The 18,461-nt window shown below is 33.9% G+C and overlaps 1 protein-coding gene across 1 annotated transcript; it reads left to right on the top strand.

Annotated features, from left to right (window-relative positions):
- Nucleotides 1-478: 478 nt before the first annotated feature.
- LOC149171620 (uncharacterized) lies at nt 479-1,135 on the top strand. Its single transcript, XM_089426036.1, has 2 exons — nt 479-649; nt 839-1,135. Exons 1-2 carry the CDS (start codon nt 479-481, stop codon nt 1,133-1,135), a joined length of 468 nt encoding a protein of 155 aa, XP_089282162.1.
- The last annotated feature ends 17,326 nt before the right edge of the window (nt 1,136-18,461 follow it).

The following is an 18,461-nucleotide window of genomic DNA, read 5'->3' as shown; positions in this document are numbered from 1 at the left end:
GTACCATCAGATACGGATACGAGAGGGGGACGAATGGAAGACAACCTTTAAGACGAATGAGGGGTTGTACGAATGGCTAGTCATGCCATTTAGGCTGAGCAATGCGCCCAGTACGTTCATGAGGTTAATGAATGAGATGCTGAAGGAGTATATTGGGAAGTTTGTGATAGTATACTTGGATGACATCCTTATTTTCAGCAAGACAAGAGAAGAACACCTTCAACATGTGATAAAGGTGCTGGAGAAATTACAGTAGAATAAACTGCTAATAAATTTGAAGAAATGTACTTTTCTACAGAAGGAATTGATTTATTTGGGGTTTGTAATAGCAGAGAATGAGCTAAAGATGGATCCAGAGAAGGTGGCAGCGATAGTGAATTGGCCATCTCTGAAAAATTTATTTGAGGTACGTAGCTTTCACAGATTAGCAAGTTTTTACAGGAAATTTATAAAGAATTTTAGCGAGATTTGTGCGCCAATGCTAGATACCATCAAAAAGGCCAGCCAGCCTTTTCGATGGACAGAAGCAGCGGAGAGAAGTTTCCAGTTGTTAAAGAGGAAGATTACTGAGAGGCCGATCCTGAGATTACCAGATTTCAAGAAGTTATTTCAGGTTCACTGTGATGCCAGCGGGACAACAATTGGAGTTGTACTCAGTTAGGAGGATAAGCCTGTAGCATTGTTCAGTGAGAAGCTGAATGAGAGTCGACAGAAATACTCATCATATGATAAGGAGTTCTATGCTGTTGTACAAGCTTTAAAACACTGGAGGCATTATCTATTGGGAAATGAATTTGTGTTATTTTCAGATAATTCTACACTACAGTATGTAATGCAGCAGCACAAGCTAAACCAAAAGCATGAGAAATGGGTGGACTATTTGCAGAGTTTCAATTTTGCATTGAAGCATGTTAGCGGGCAAGCAAACAAGGTAGTAGATGCGCTGAGTAGGAAAGCTCTACTTCTGCAGGAAAGCACTATGCAGGTGCTGGGTTTTGAGCACTTACAAGACTTATACCAGACAGATGTAGATTTTAAGGAGGCCTATGAGGCATGTCAAAACCCTTTAGTGAGAGATAACAGTCCTTGGTTGGACTATAATCTACAGGAAAAGTTGCTGTTTAAGGGAGGATAGCTGTGCATACCAGACTGCACGATGAGGGAGAATATTATTCGAGAAAAGCATAGTGGAGGTTTGGGTGGACATTTCGGCATGGATAAGACCCTCGAGCAGCTTAGTCATTTTTACTTTTGGCCGAAGATGCGGAGAGATGTACAATGGTTTGTGGCCAGATGCAAAGTGTGCCAGTTAGCGAAGGGTCACAGTCAAAACACAAGACTGTATACACCGTTAACGATTCTAGGCAGACCATGGGACTCAGTCAGTTTGGACTTCATCTTAGGTGTACTGAAAATGTAGCGGGGATACGACTCGATAATGGTAGTGGTGGACAGATTCTCAAAAATGGCGCATTTTATTCCTTGCCGGAAAAACCAGTGATGCCACCCATGTGGCCCACTTGTTTTTCAATGAGATTGTCAGGTTACATGGATTGCCTAAATTTATCCTTTCAGACAGGGATGTGAAGTTCACGGGACACTTTTGGCGTACCTTACGGAAAAAAATGGACACACAGCTTAGCTACAATTCTGCATATCACCCGCAAACCGACAGGCAAACAGAGGTTGTAAACAGGAGTCTGGGAAACTTGTTATGAAGCTTGGTTGGGGAGAATTCGCGAATGTGGGATCGAGCGTTAACACAGGCAAAGTTCGCTTACAACGACTCGCCTAACTGCAGCACAGGTTTCAGTCCATTTCAGATCCTATACGGTATGCATCCTCGCGGAGTGCATGAACTGCGTGACCTTGGACTGCAGGAAAGGCGAAGCGCAAACGGAGAAGATTTCGCTAACGCGATGAGAGATTTGCATGAATAGGTGAAAATGAAATTACAGGACAATAGCTTAAAGTACAAACAACACGCATATTTGAAGAGAAGGGAAGTACAGTTTGACGTGGGGGATGAAGTCCTCGCGCATTTACGCAAAGAATGCTTCCCTAAAGGTACGTACAATAAATTGAAGTGTAAAAAGATAGGGCCTTGCAAAGTCCTTTGGAATTTTTCAGCAAATGCCTATGAGATACAGTTGCCACCCAGAATAGGCATTTCACCTATCTTTAACGTAGCGGACCTGTTCCCTTACACGGCTGACCCAGAGGAAAAGGAAGAAGATGGAACCACGTGATCTACACGGAGTACCCAGGAAGACGGAGAAGCTTGGAAGAGATAGATGCCTTACGTTCAACCTCCCGAGATCGAAAGCATTCTTGACACTCATGTGGTTAAATGAACTCGGCGGAAGGAATATATGCAGTACTTGGTCAAGTGGAAGAACCGTCCTATTGAGGACAGTTCGTGGTTTGATGCCAGGCAAATTGAACAGATAGGAACTTCAGTCGAGAAGCTCATGGACCGGAGCCATGATTTCTTTTTGCCCCGAGAGCCTGATGCATGAGCGTCTAGCTCACCATGACCGGGTAAAGTCTCGCCAGGTTGGAAGGTTGTTGAGTATCTGGATTGTTTTTTTTTAATTAGTTTATGGAGTCATGAGATAGGATTTTAGTTTACTTTACTCTTATTTGTTAAATGTCAAAGTTAAATTTCGGTTAGGGTTGTTATGGTCCAAACAGTAATAAAACAGTAGTTAAATATTTAATCTGTCAAATTAGAAGAGAAAAGAAAAAATTGTCTAAATAAAAATGTTGTAATGTCAACCGAACTATGATTATCAACCATATCGTGCCAGTTCAACTGAATCAATGACAGTTTCAATTAACTGTAATCAAAATGTATAAGAACAGAAATGTAAGACGAGGAAAAGGTTCAACAATTTCATATCAAAAAAATAAAAGAAACAGAGACAGATCTTATTTTCCAGATATTGTCCATCTGTATTCATTTCCTATTTACTGTAACACTGTAATTTCATTTATCGAATTGCAAAAGAGTTGTACTAACAAACTGTGAGCGACCACGTGAGGTCGTGACTCTTTTGTGTTCTCGCCTATCAAACAAACCATTTCAAATTCATGCAAATGTCCATATACAGAGTGAAGGACCAGCGAGTGGATCGACAGTCCGAGTACTGAAAGATAGCAAACGACTGAGAGCAAACAGGAAACAGAGTGTGAAAGAACAACCCACAGCAAAGGTATTTCACCAAACGACTTCTCATGATTTACACAAGTTGAACAGTGATAACAAAACCATATTTTCCTTGCTGCTGACCGAGACATATACATATATATTATATTCTTTGATATATAAAAACAAGTGCCATGTCCAGAGTGGACAAACCCTAGTCTAGGGTTTGGGAACAATAACCCCATAACCTTTCAAACAAGCAGTTAACCAGGAATTATAGCCAGGCCGAAGTTTAACCTTCAAAAGGGACGTCAACCACAGATGGAAAGCAACAAACAACAAACTATCAACTCTACAGAAACCCCAGAATCCTAACAGTGCATCAACAGATTGAAGAGCCAGAGCCTACTAGCAGAGGTTCGCCACCTTTGGGAAGTTGAAACCCGAAGGAACCCACGTACCCAGGTCGAGTCGCTGACCTGTACACACAAACGAGCATTGTCAACATACTTACGCAGCAAAAGAACTGGAGTTGAAACCCGCACAGAAACAAAAGGGTTTTCATACCTTACCTGAGTAAGCTGGACCAGGGCTCGAGGAGCAGAGCCGTTGCCAAGAAAACCGACAGAGCTGAGACAGAAGGAACATTGTTGGTTAGCGTCAATACCATGAGGAGGCTGATTTGAATCAGGGAAGGGGTCAATACCTGTTCAGGGCCGCGGAAAACCACCAAGTTGCTACCTAAATCCAAGACGACGAAAGTTGACATCATTTTACGCACAGAGCAGTGACCAGAGACAACGATAATACCAACAAAGGCGACCAAACGAAGGTAGAAGCAAAGGAATAATAGCAAGGAGCAGTTACCAGATGGGACACCAAACTTTACAACCAGACCAAAGCAGAACAACAGGACGAGACCAGAAACCTTACCAGGTGAAAAGGAGCCGAGCGAGCACACTGGAACCAAAACGGTATCGAGCCACCGGAGAAAACCATCAACGAGCTTACAACCAAGTTGGAAAGGCCAGTATACACTCACAGTTACACCCGGAGAAGAACCAGGGAACACCATACTCACCAGAGCAGAAACCACACAGGACAATCAACAAACCCTCGCAGCAACCTCACCGGCGAACAGAACAATCGCGAATGACCGGGAAGCCAAAGTGTTTTGGCCAAAGAGTAGGTCGAGGAACCAGGCCTGAGGTGAGTAGGTGGTGAGTAAATGCAGCATTAACTCATTCCATCACCAAACAAATATCAACGGACCAACTTGCATGCAACCATCGAAAACATTCCCCAACGTTTAACACGTCATAAAGTCCAACAAACAAACATAACCTTCCGGACACGTGGAAGTGTGGGCCAGTGCGGCTGGGCTACATCAATAACATATTTAGTATAGAATTAGGATCAAGGAATGTTGACACCAATGTATTTGACCATCCATCATAAGTATTAGTTCATGATCTTATCACTTATCCCCATTAATTTTGTAGAATATCACCAAGTTTTGATATTTTATATTTTCCATTCTCCACTCACATTTCAAACATTCCATTGTAACAACTTAATGAACATTATTAACACTTAATTCATGAACCTCCTTAACCTAATACTTAATAATTTCATATTACACCTGAAGTTATATGTTAAACCTTATCCAATGATCCTTCTTGGTGTTATGAAAATGGTTACTTTACCATCAAACACCTTAAATACATCCCAATATAATAGTCTTCATTATATATGCTTTTATTTGATAACTCAACAAAAATACAATGATATGTGAATAAAACATGTAGATATATGATAAATTTAATTTAATGATAATATAAGTAGATTATATTAATGGTTATAAATAACTTATATTGAAATGCCATTGTCTAATGATTCTTCTTGGTGTTATGACAATTATTACTTTACCATCAAACACCTTAAATACATCTAAATATAATAGTCTTCATCATATATGCTTTTATAATAACTCAACAAAAATACAATGATATGTGAATAAAACATGTAAATATACAATAAATTTAATTTAATGATAAGATAAGTAGATTATCTTAATGGTTATAAATAACTTACATTGAAATGCCAAGTCTAACAGATAAACGATCTCTCCTCCGAGTTTTCATCACTATTCAAAGTTGATTAATGTAATAATAATAATTAAACTTAAATTCACTTTTTAATTAGACATTACGTTCTAGTATAAAACTTATTTATTTGAAAAATCGAAAATTTACTCTATATAAAGTGTAATACTTATAATTTAATTATTGAATTTACAAAATATACTTAACTAATTTCGTTCATCTTTGTAAATAAAAATATTATATTATTTCTAAGGGTTATAATACATATCTAATATAATAAATCATTGTTCTTACTTGCCATGTTATATTATTATAATATCCATGGCTATACTGTTTCTCTCTTTTTCTCTCTCATCTAACAGCTACCTCATTTTATTTTATTTTTTGTTAATGAGTTATTCGGGATAATTTACTTGGAAAACTATTGTTATAGAAATGTATGTGAGTAATGAGGTCTTTTATATTTATGTGCCCCCAATTATAGCTACGGTAATTGGTTAATTGAATTATAGTGTTTGATAGCATACATGAACACAAGGAAGGACCGAGGAATGATTATTCTAATGTATGTGGCCATCCATCGCAAGTAATTATGTTTTACATGTGCATCCCATTAAATAAAAATATATGGTATCCTAGTTTTGGTTTTTACAAAGATTGCATTACATGAGTGGACTCAATTTGTAGAAATTGTTGTATGTTTTTTTTTCTACGTAAAACTAATCTATTAATAAAAACATAATGTACATTAAGGCATCGGCCTCTGCGATCCTAGGTCAGCCATATGACCATTTTAAACATCAAGTCTTGACATCGAGACTACCCCAGTTGGGGAAACCAGTCTGATAATGAGATAAAAATAGGTTCATTCTACCCATGCAGGGGCTACAGTTCCTGAATTCAAAATTTTCTACCAAAATTAACACTATGAAAAGACTGTAAAATTCAGAAAAGACTGCCACTATTGCCCACTGTAAAGTTCAAAATTAACCACTGTAAAACAACAAAGGAAAACCAAAACTCAGAACCTGAGCTGGACGCATGACCCGAAATTGACCATAGTAAAATGGAATGAAAAAAAAACCGAACTCAGAACCTGAGTTGGACACGTGACCTATGGCATGCAGCTGCAAGGTGTCTTAGGATGGTGGCTTCTCTTCCACGATCGGACACTAGCCATATTCATCTGAACCAGTTTCCGCTGATTGCCTACCACCTGCAGTGTCCTGTGGCTCACGGTCCTCCACCTGTATGCCTTTGTCTTTGTGGGTGGCGTTGCCTCTTGGAGTCTTCTGACGGCTGCTGGACAGATGGTCCATGTCTCTCGGCGGGTGGCTGGAGCTCGGCTCCCCCTGAAAGTTGACGAGCAACGGAAGAGCCTGGTTCATCTCCGGGCTGAGCTCTGGTTCTGTGCACGAGCCAGTTACCTCTCTGAAGTCCACCATGACAGTAGCAATGATTACTGGCCTGTCCATGGAGCAGAGAAAGTGGAATTGAGCTTGCTGGGAAGAAGCAGTGGAATTGGTGTGCTGGGCGGCACCACCAGAACGCCGAACCTCACAGGTGCCAATTCGACCTCGGCTGCTGCGAGTATCCGAATATCTGCCAAGGAAGCAGGAAGAGGAAGGGCTGGGGGGCGGGGAGGCGGAAGGGGAAGTAGAGACAGAAGGAGGCAAAGACGGGGGCCGAGTGGCGCCACCACGACTACCACCTCGCCTGCACCGCATTCGATGGCATCGACGCATGTTTCTCCGGCTAGGAAGCTGCAGCGAGCGTTGAGTTTTAGGGGCAGGAGGCGGGGCAAGAACTGCGGAGGGGAGATTGAGAGGAACAAGGGAATTCAAATCCAGGCCAGAGAGAGGGGCCGAGACCTCAAATTGCAGGTTGCAGAGAATGGACTGAGAGAAATGATGACCATTGCCCAGGTCGACGCAGCAAAGGAGTCTGCAATGTCTACGCGTAGCGGTGTGAAGACTCGGCTCTGCTGCAGTGGGGTGGCAAGAGCAACTCAGAGGTTGAATAGAGAAATGTAGGGGGCTTTGCTCCATATTTCTGTATTTGCAGGGAATTTCTCGGTTCTCACAACGGGTTGATGGCGCTGGCCGAGGAGCAGTGACCTGCCTTAAATTCCCATAGGGGAAAGCGCAGGTTACCATGTGGTTCAACCACCTGCTTGTCCAGCGGCCGATTTGCATTAATTGCTCATCTAACACCCACATTCGGGGAGAAATGGTTGTATGTTAGTGGACATGTGTTGACTTTTTTGTTTTTTTTTGTTTTAAACTACAATACTTGGAATCCATAGTGGATCAAAATGTTTGATTTCTTTTATATCTAAACCTTTATTCTTATACATGTAAATACAAAAACATACCTTCAAAATTTGACAAAATTTACATCACTTACTAACTAAAAATATGTGGGATTACATCTTTGTACCATTTATACAAACTGATAGAAAAATAGAGAATGATCAAAAATTAGCAAAAAACACACAAAATAAATCTTAGAAGCTTAAATATTTCTAGGAGTTGGATTTTCTCTCTGTGTGGTCTTTCCTACATCCTATCAAAGGAGGGAGGGAATTGATCTTTTCTCTAACACTTCCAAAAATGATGGAATGGAGGAAGCACGATCATCTTCAACATTTTTTGTAGATGCAATATCATCTTCCTTCTTTTCCTCCTTTTTTATAGGTGTGGCTTCTCTTTCTACCCCCAATTCCTTTTTTTGGGTTTGTTTACGGGTTTTCTGAAATGCCTCTTCCAATGAACTTTGAGATCCTTGTTATTTATCCTTCTCTACATTTTCACTTCTAACATCTCTATTAGCATTTTCACCTACTTTATTACATGGGTTTTCATAGTTTACCTTTTCACCTCTTGGTGTTTCTAGAGGAATTAAATACCTATTTATCTTCTGATGCAACCTCTTCCTCCGTGGCTAAATTTCTTTGAGTTGGAACATATTTGAGGGGAGGCATGTCATTTTGGCCCTAAGAACTCGCACGTTGAGAGATGACCAGTTGGATCTCTAGGTGCATTGCATTCTGGATTTCCCCTTCTTTGTATGTCCAATTGAGAGCATCAAATTTATTCTCTACCAAACCATTATTCTTGTCGGAGGAAAATTCTTCAAATTTGGTAGTTGATTCCTTTGGAGACAGAGGGCCTATAGCTCCTAACCCATTTCATTCCTTTGTCCTTATGGATGTATTTTGTTGGGGTTATGCTTTCTGCTTTTTGGTTATTTCCATTGTTCTCCTTCCTCATAATTTTTCTGTATTTCTTCCTCTTTTTGGAATCTTCAAGGAAAATGTGCATATTCATCAAAATTATTAAATTTAAATGGTAGTTGATCATAATCCACTTCCTTGTAATGAGTCCAATTATCTATTTGGAGTTTTATTATTGTCGGTAGTCTCTTAGTAGAATCTACTTCTACACAAATCCTAGCATAATATTGCATACCTTATTGTGGTTCTTCCCAATTGATATAGCGGCCCATAACATTTGTAATGTTCATAAAGGTGTCATCGTTCCAATAGTGAAAGGGAAAATATGGCAATTTAACCCAAACAAGAATAATTGACAAAACATTATTTTCTTGGTTGAAATACAAACTCCATCAATTTAGATACAAACCCTAACCACCCATAAAATATGGCCCACTTCAAAAAATTAGATCTCAATCCTCTTTCTTTTCAAAGAGGAAGGACAAAAAATCTCTCCCATAGAAGGAAACAAAAAGTTGTCCTTCAATCATGGGTCTCTATTCTTTATCCACCTAGATATTCAAAGAGCACAGGGAGGGCCATAAGCACATAAATCGTTCGGTTACGACTCTCTCTGCTAGCCTAATATCCATTGTGCGGGATTGATTAGCATGAATCACAATTTTTGGGACATCATCTAATTTCTTCACAAATCAGACCTTCTTGGAGTGCTAGAACCTCAGACCACCAACAACCAGTGCATTGAAAGCTTATATTTCAAGATTAAGTGGAGGAAGTAGATGTTCAAGCCCTTCACAACCAAAAACCATCAATGATGTCTCTAGGGTTTCTTCAATTCTTTCTGTTATATGAGAGATACCACTTTTATATCTTTTTGAAAAGGAGGACATGGGGTGGGATTTGATCCACTTATGTTTGCATTGGTCATGAAACCATTTAATATGGTCTCTCTAGGTGCAACCACACATTCAAACACTACCTTAAGGTGCCCCCATGGTTCAAGGAAAGCCCTAATGTGAATTGAATCTTACCCAATGGTGAAAAACTACTTTCTTTCCACCATTGAATCCAAGGCCTATGGGCTTAGTGGACATGTTAAGAAATACATTGATGACATTTTTAGTTAATAATAAAAACATTATGTAGAAATTATTGTTGTTGATACAAGTTAGGGTATTTGCAAAAGAAATAAATTAAAAATTTAAAAACATATATGGTCTTAGAAGGAATGGAAAAATGATATTTTTATTTTTATTTTTACAATTACCAGAAATATAAATAAAAACATATATAAATAAAAACATATATAAACATATTTTAATTTTATTTGAACTCCAAAATATAAATAAAAACATCTTTTAATTTTATTGGAACTCCAAAATATAATAATAATAATTGCAATAACAGATGGAAAAGTTCATACTTAAAAAATACTTTAATGAGAATTTATTTTCTATGATTTTTTTCTTGTATTTTTTTGTTCGAACACAACCATGGAAACCTAACTTTTTCTAGATATGTAATTTAATATTCTATATCATTGTATTAATAAAAGTGGGATTTACAACTATATCGTTGTATTAATATTCTATGTCGTTGTATTAATAAATGTGGGATTTAATATTCCATATAGTTGTATTAATAAATGTGGGATATGTAATTTAATATTCTATGTTATTCTTACAAACTATCTTGTTAAGGAACTGAACTTCAATTTTCTGCATACATTGAACATAGATTCTCTCGAATAAATATGATTTGCAAAATATGCAAAACAAGCTTTTGGTATGGTTTGTGTGAAAAAGAGTATCTGCCTCAGATAGGGCACTTTTGTATAGACTCTAAGAGAATGTACTCTCTGAAAAGCCTTTTTTTCGTATTAAAAAAACAAAGGAAAATATAAAACAATTGAAAAGAAACCAGGGAAACATTAGAATATTAAAACCAAAAATACTTTATGATAGGCAAAATATGCCAAACAAGATTTTGGTATTGGTATGGTTTTTATTAAAAACTCTGTAAAAATATGTGAAAAAGAGTATTCGCCTCAGATAGGGCACTTTTGTATAGATTCTAAGAGAACGCACTCTCTGAAAAGCGTTTTTTCCGTATTGAAAAAAAAAGGAAAATATAAAACAATTGAAAAGAAACCAGGGAAACATTAGAATATTAAAACCAAAAATACTTATATTTATCTGCTTAATAACTTATTTTTACTTTCCACAATGTTCCCTCAGCAACATGTTTCTGACACAAACCTGAGAAATTGAATCTCACACCATGAAAACTATGACGCATTGCCCCATTTACATTAATTTTCTGCGTAATGTGGTAGCGTTAGGAAAAGGCAAAGAGAGTTCTGCCAACACAGCTGCCTGAGCTGAGTGCAGTAACTGGCATTCGGCTTAGACACTGATATTCTTCCCTATCAGCTGGGCAGACCGATGTTACGGCCGCGTGAATCAAGCAAATGGTGGTGTTAAATATCTTCTGCAATCAACATATAAATACAAGTTTGCAACAATTCTGGAAAATGTACTGTGGGCAGTTCCCCGATTTTCAGAACGGATCTTTTCGTCTTTGAGATGTTAGAAACGTAGGTTGATTATATCCAGCCAGAAGTTTCCAATGTCCATGCCGCAGAAAAATTTCCGTCCAAAAACATCTCTCCAAGACCTTATGGACCATTTATGGAACATTTAAATAGGAAATTATAAAAAAAAATAAGAAATATTATTATATGAAGATTAATATTAAAAACTAATATTTAAATTTAATGAAGTTTAAAAAAATAACATTATTAATAGTTGCTAATGTAGAATTCCAATAATTAATTTACTTGTTCACCATTATTAACATTGTTCAATGCAACTTATAATGTTTAACTTTGAAAATTAAATATTTATTTTTTAATATTATTAAAAAAATTATTTTTTAAACATTTGGATGAGTATCTCACAAAATAATGCCATGTGGATAAGTATCTTGCATATTTTATGCCATAGTTTATAGATATGGTTGCATTATTGATGTATTAGTTTTAAATATTTGTGTAGTGATTTTTTTCTAGTAAATAACGTATTTGCCACCATTTTCTTTCCAAGCAAGTCTTTGCATAAAAAATGGACAAGAATAAAATGTTAATAAACATATTTACCACCAGTTACTTATCATCATTATTTCTCTTTTCCTCGACACTTACTGCTCCTTATTACCCACTAAAATTTATACAAGTCCATGTGCGTGACCAAGCAATTAATTTAGGAGTTGTCTATAATGCGACTTTTTGGAGATTCCGGTGACGGAATCCGGCGGAAGAAATTGAGGTTAAATCTTGATTTGTTGCAGTTAAAATGGTTTTTTAACTGCATATTTGGATTCAGCACCCTGAAAAACCCCTGGGACGTTTTCATTGTGCAGAAACTAGCTATCAAACTTGCGATTCCAATACATTACTGCCGGATTTCGACCAGGAAAACCGGCCAGAAAGGCTTTCAAAAAGTCGCGTTATAGACAACTGCATTAATTTATCCCTTCACTTCTTAATTTATTAGTTCCTCCCAAAACAAGACTATTAGATTACATTTGTCTATTAACCACTATTAAGTTAGCTAACATTGACCAATGAAAATTATATTTTTTCATGCAATTCTTTCATAACATAATATTTACTTTGAGTGGAACAAACTTGGTTATTTTTTATTTAAAATACATTTTTGAATGCATAAATGAATTCAATGCCTGAAAATTTTTTGGGGCACCTGAAGTTTACAGATTAAACAACTTAAACTCAAGAGGAAATGTTATTATTTTTCATATAAATTAAATAGTTAGTAAATGCCGATAGACGTGGATCTATTATAAACATAAAAAAATTTATTTCGTAATTAAAAAATCACAAAAAATCTATAGAATTTAAATTTTATTTTCTATTATTATTATTAGTAGTATTATTATTATTAATTATAAAAAAAAACATTTAAGTTAAACATATATATATTTTAAAAAACATATAACAATATTGTTAACCATGAAACTTCATCCCTATTTTATTATGGAAATTACAATACCATGCATCAATACCATGATTTATCAATACCACATGCTCAAAAAACTATAAGTCATTTCATATAACACTTCTTCAGATCATATTTTTTTAATTAATCAATTTAATTAAAAAAAATTAAACATAATTATTTAAAAAATATATATCATTTTTTAATTTATAAATATAACCAAAAATATTATAAATAAATTATTTTTTAAAAAACTATAAAGTATTTTATTATTTATAAAATCTAAAAGATTAATATAACCCAAAGTTTGACAATTTTCTGTCAACTGCACTAAAATATTTATTTAACATAATAAATAAATAAATAGTATAACAATTATTTTATTATCATGGTTATTTTCCAATAACGTCACGATTCGGGAGTCATATCTTTCATGGTTTCCTTAGTTTGAAAGATTCTATGCATTCTTTGCTGGCACTGCCGTATAAAGATCGCATTAATGTAGGCATACATTGGGCCTGTGGGTAAGGCAACCAATATTTGCTTTGATAATAATTCATGGAAAATAAATAATTTGGGCTGGCTAATCATGTTACAAGAAATACCAAACAATAATAATAATGGGAAATGGAGTGCTTTACTTTTAAACAAGTAAGAAGAAATCTTGAAATCCAAGTCATACTCAACCATTCCATAGCTTTAAATGAGATGTATACTATCATTACCAGCAACTTTGGGAAATATAATAATTACAATTTGATGTACGTCCATGGGACCAACTACACCTCTTTCCATCGTGGAACAAAAGTTTAATCGTAGACGTACGCTATTATATCTAGTTTTCATTATAAGATTTCTCTTCTATTGGTCGACCTTCATTTTTCGGAATATAAGGAAAAGTATGAGATTCCATGTTTGATTTTGTCGAGCCTGCCACTTTCATTATTGACATTACTTTAGATTTTAAAGCAATGCGTCATAGACCAATGCATTTTAATCTCATAATAATAAAGCTTAATTCGTTAAAGAATTTAACTGTATTTAAAAAGTATAACTTAAAAAATATATTATTCATTAAATAATAAACAATATTAACAACATGGTTTTATGAAAATTATATCAACAACATGAAGTATAGTTATGTGTAGATATTAACCACTATTAATTTAGTTAATATTGATCAATATAAGTTATAATTTTTTATGCAATTTTTTCATATTATAATATTGTTTTTGAGTAGCATGGACTAAGCTTCCCTATTGTTAAAATAAAAATAAAAATTCTAATAAATTTATAATGAAATAAGAAATTGGAAATACTTAAAACAAACAAAATATTGAAAACATTGTAAACAAAAAATAAATTAAAAATAAAATAATATTTTTTTTTTGAAGTTCTATGTGTTCTTCTAGGCTGCAAAAATTCATCCGAACGGTTGGTTTATGGATTTTTAGCGTGTCTCCTCCCCTAATATAGGTGCAACATCCTCTACGAGAGGCCCATCCCATCCTCAACCGGTTGTGCTAGTAAAACTTATTTTTTTTTAGCACTGAAAAAATGATATTTATATTATTTTTTTGAAATTTAAAAAATCGATGTAATGTTAGTTTGCATAAATATTAATAATCATCATGGTTAATACTTCATATCGTGACCAGGGGTACTTGAATTGCCTCAGCGTGGCATATTTAATTTTAAATTATATATGTATAGTTGTATTTTTTCTAGTCATATAATTTCAAGAAAGATTTTGATTTTTTGTTATTTAAAATAAATTTTTGAATATATAAAAGAATTCAATGTTTGACAAAATCTTGGTGTACTAGAATTTCACAAACTAAACAAATTAAACTCTAATTTTCAAAATTATTTACCAAAATTTGATTAAAATTAAAGCGCTGAAAAAGGTAATTTCAACCACTAATTAAACTAAAGACTAGTGTGTGTGTGTGTATATATATATATATATATATATATATATATATATATATATAGAAAGTTTAGTCATGGGTGAAATATTATTATTTTCCATCAAATTTCCATTTATGTATATATTAGTATATTCATATAAATTAAATAGCTAGTAAATATTAATAGGCATCAATTCATGATAAGCATTAAAAAAAAAAATCATGATAAAAAAAATAAAAATAAATAAATAAAAATAAAAATCTATTAAATTTTTATTATTATTAATCATAAAAAGAAATAATAACTCATTTTTAACTGTTAAAATATAATAATAGTTTTAACCAAAAAAATATTCTTTATTAATAAAGAATATAACTATTATTTTTGAATCAATAAATGATACTTAATCGAAAGGAAAATTCTAATATAATAAATCATAAGGCCACATTAAAATAGAAATATCTAAAATAAAATAAAATAATCTAATCTAATATTTTTGTTCAAACTTAAATAATCAAACTGATAAATGTAATTAATCTAAAACTTTAAGATAAAAAATAAGTGAATCAAGGTAAAAATAAATATAAATAAAAATAAAATAAAATAAAAAATCCACAAAATTTAAACACATCAATTGATAAATAAATAAATAAATCACATCAAATTAACGAACAATTGGAATTTTAATTTGTGCGAAAGAGAAAGTCAATATTAAAGAAAAGATTAAAATTAAAATTGACACGTTAAAGTGTATAATAGTTTAAGTAATTAAATTAATTAAGAAAATTAGAGTAAATACAGATTAAAATTAAAATTGACACGTTAAAGTGTATAATAGATTAAGTAATTAAATTAATTAAGAAAATTAGAGTAAATACAAATTAAATTAAAGATAAAGTTTTTTTCCTCATTTTATTATAGAGATCATAATATTATAAACCAATACCAATACCATGACTCATCAATACTACATGCTCAAAAAATAAAAAATCATTTTATATAACATTTATTTATTTTCTTAATTAATCAATTTAATTAAAAAATAAAACACAACTACTTTATAAATAAATATCAATCTCTTCTACATACTTCAAAAATATTACAAATAAATTATTTTTAAAAAACTATGTAGTATTTTTTTATTTATACCATCTAAAAAATTAATATAATAACTCACCGTTCGACAATTTTCTGTCAACAAAGATTTATTTGACATAAACTAAAATAATATAATAAATATTGTATTATCATTGTTATTTTCCAATAATATAGCGACCGGCGAGTCAACTGAACCTATTATGCCTTTGAAATAAATACTTAATGGGACGTATATATTATTTTAAAACTTACCGTAGTCATTGGAAAGCATAGGGCACTTCGTCCTGCCTACAGCCGCCAACAGGTTTGGGAACCGTTGTAAGCGGGCCGGTCTCACGGAAAGGCAGCCTACGTTAATACCACCCAACGATAACACCGCTGACCAATCCAATCGAGTCCGCGATGGGCTCACATTTTGTTCGCTTGCCAGGGTCGGTGTGGTCCAAATATTCCGGTTTCTTCGGTTTGCAAGATTCTATGCATTCTTTGCTGGCGTTGCCTTATTTGCATTATTGTACGTACACATTCCGCATATTCCGGTTTCTTCGGTTTGCAAGATTCTATGCATTCTTTGCTGGCGTTGCCTTATTCGCATTATTGTACGTACACATTCGGCCGCCTAGCGTGGGTAACGGGAATGACTTTTGAAGTGTTTCGGTCCCACGGCATAACTTACCCTTCCTGCCCCCTCACGTCTTTGCCTTCGTCCACCGGTGGACTGCGCTGTGCCCGGGGCAGGAGGGGGTCACGTCTTTTGCACTCCATTGGACGAGATTCCGTCGTGCCCATCCAGTGTGGGTTGATATTTGTTTACGGCAACAATTATAAACTTAGATTTCACATATAATCTCGTCTTACAAAAAAGAGTCTGTTCGACTTTAATAATAATAATAATAATAATAATTATTATTATTAATAAAAAATAAATTAACGCTATGAAAAATATGTCAACAACGTGAAGCATGACTTTTATTTTTAATACCATTTCCTTCCTAACAACTTAGATTTTGGTGGTCCAATGGGGACATGTAAACTTAGATTTCACATATAATCTCGTCTTACCGAAAAAAGAGTCTGTTCGACTTTAAAAATCATGGGTCACATGTAATGTTTAGGGAATATCTAATCTTAAATATATGTGAATTTCATTTATTTTGCATATAAAATTAAAATAATACACAACGCTTTGTACGTAATATATTTGGAAAAATTTTAAAGTTTCGAGGGAAGTCACGCATCTAATGTGAAATTATATTTTGATACGTATAAATTCGATCCATTTCAAATGAATTTCTTGTCGTCACTACAACTCTAAGATTAAGTGAGAGGTCACCCATCACCCATTCATTGTGAAGTTGAATTCAAATAGGTTCTTAGTGTAAATAAATAATTATTATTTTATGATTTAAAATTTTTAAGTGAATATTTATCAAATATCAAATAAGTTTGATAAGGTGTTTTGTTAAGATACTTTGAAATTTTATAAAATTAAAATAGAAAAGAAAATTTTAATCTATATCAAATTTATTTTAAAATTATAAAATAAATATCTATAAAATTTATTTTAATATTATAATAATAATTATTAAAATTATAATGTTTTAATATTTAAAAAATATTTACTAACATTAACACCAAACTCCATTTGAAAAACTAAATTCTCTGTTATTACTTGTGCATTTCAAAAAATTTTGAAGGAATCATGAATTTTGGTTATATATGAAAAAATTTAAATCCAAAGGAATCATATCAAATGTGAATTTTAGTTATAGATAAAAAATTCAAAAAATTGAAAATAAGCGACCATGATTCAAACCACAATTAACACCCCTTGTTGAGGCCAACAACACCACCTCCACAATTGGGACCACCCACTTTGGATTTAACAACCAAGATTCACACCTCAAAAAAACACTGGAACCCACGAGTACGTCAAGTAATGACCAGCAATTCACCAATGAAACTCAGAGACGGTGATAAATAAGGAATTGAGGAGGCTAAATCTAGTTGAGCTACCTCTCACACTATTCCAATTCCACAATCACCCTAATGGGTGGGTGGATGTCTGAAGAACCCACAATGTATGAAAACTACCAGACCATGACCAAAAGAAAATAGAAATAAAGTTACCGAGCCATTTTGGTTGTCACCAAAGGAAATGCAAGAGAGAGCCTGTAGTGGCATTGTGCTCAGCTTTCTTCTGTAATCTCCCATCACCCTAGTTGCCCACATAATTACATGTTCTCCCATTCACCCCTCTAGAGAAATGGAGGGTATGCACTTGGCGTTGTCCTAACGCTTCTTCCTTGTACTGCAAACACAATATCGACATACTAAGACCCATATGTTGCCTTATGAAGTACCTAAGCCACCTATAAATGCATAAATGTATCTCTCCACTGAAGGTTGCCTTCACACAAACACCCTGGTGCAAGTAATACCACACAACTAATTGCCTTCTTACCTGCATGATTAGTCTTGAAGCAAACCAGGCATTGCTCGCTACGACCTCATTATATTCACCCCATCAAAGTTAATGTACTATATTTTATTTTAAAAGATTTCATTTTTTTTTTCTATTTTAATTTAGTTAAGTTACATTAGAATAAATTATTATCTATGTATGTACATCATCCCATAAGGATGCCCCATTAAAAAAAAAAAACTTTAAAGAACAACCTTATTTACTAACTTAAGGAATAAGGTAAAGTAATCAAAGATATGAAAACACCATATCATTTACGTCATTATAGTTTTCCTTTTTAAACTTACCGACTCGTAAACATATCCAAACAATAAGATATACAAATTATAATGTTTGATAACATTATTAATATAGGAATAGGATCAAAGAATGCTAATATGCTAAATAATATAATTGATTTTTTTTTTACCTAATTTTATTTTATAAATATATAATTTAATACTCTACATGGATATATTGATAA

This window comes from Pinus tabuliformis, chromosome 4_2 (genome assembly GCF_031772625.1).
Source record: "Pinus tabuliformis cultivar Carrire ecotype Pingquan chromosome 4_2, CPIR1, whole genome shotgun sequence".
In the NCBI taxonomy this organism is placed as follows: domain Eukaryota; kingdom Viridiplantae; phylum Streptophyta; class Pinopsida; order Pinales; family Pinaceae; genus Pinus; species Pinus tabuliformis.
Note: the sequence above shows the minus strand (reverse complement) of the source record. Positions and strands in the feature narration are given on the sequence as shown.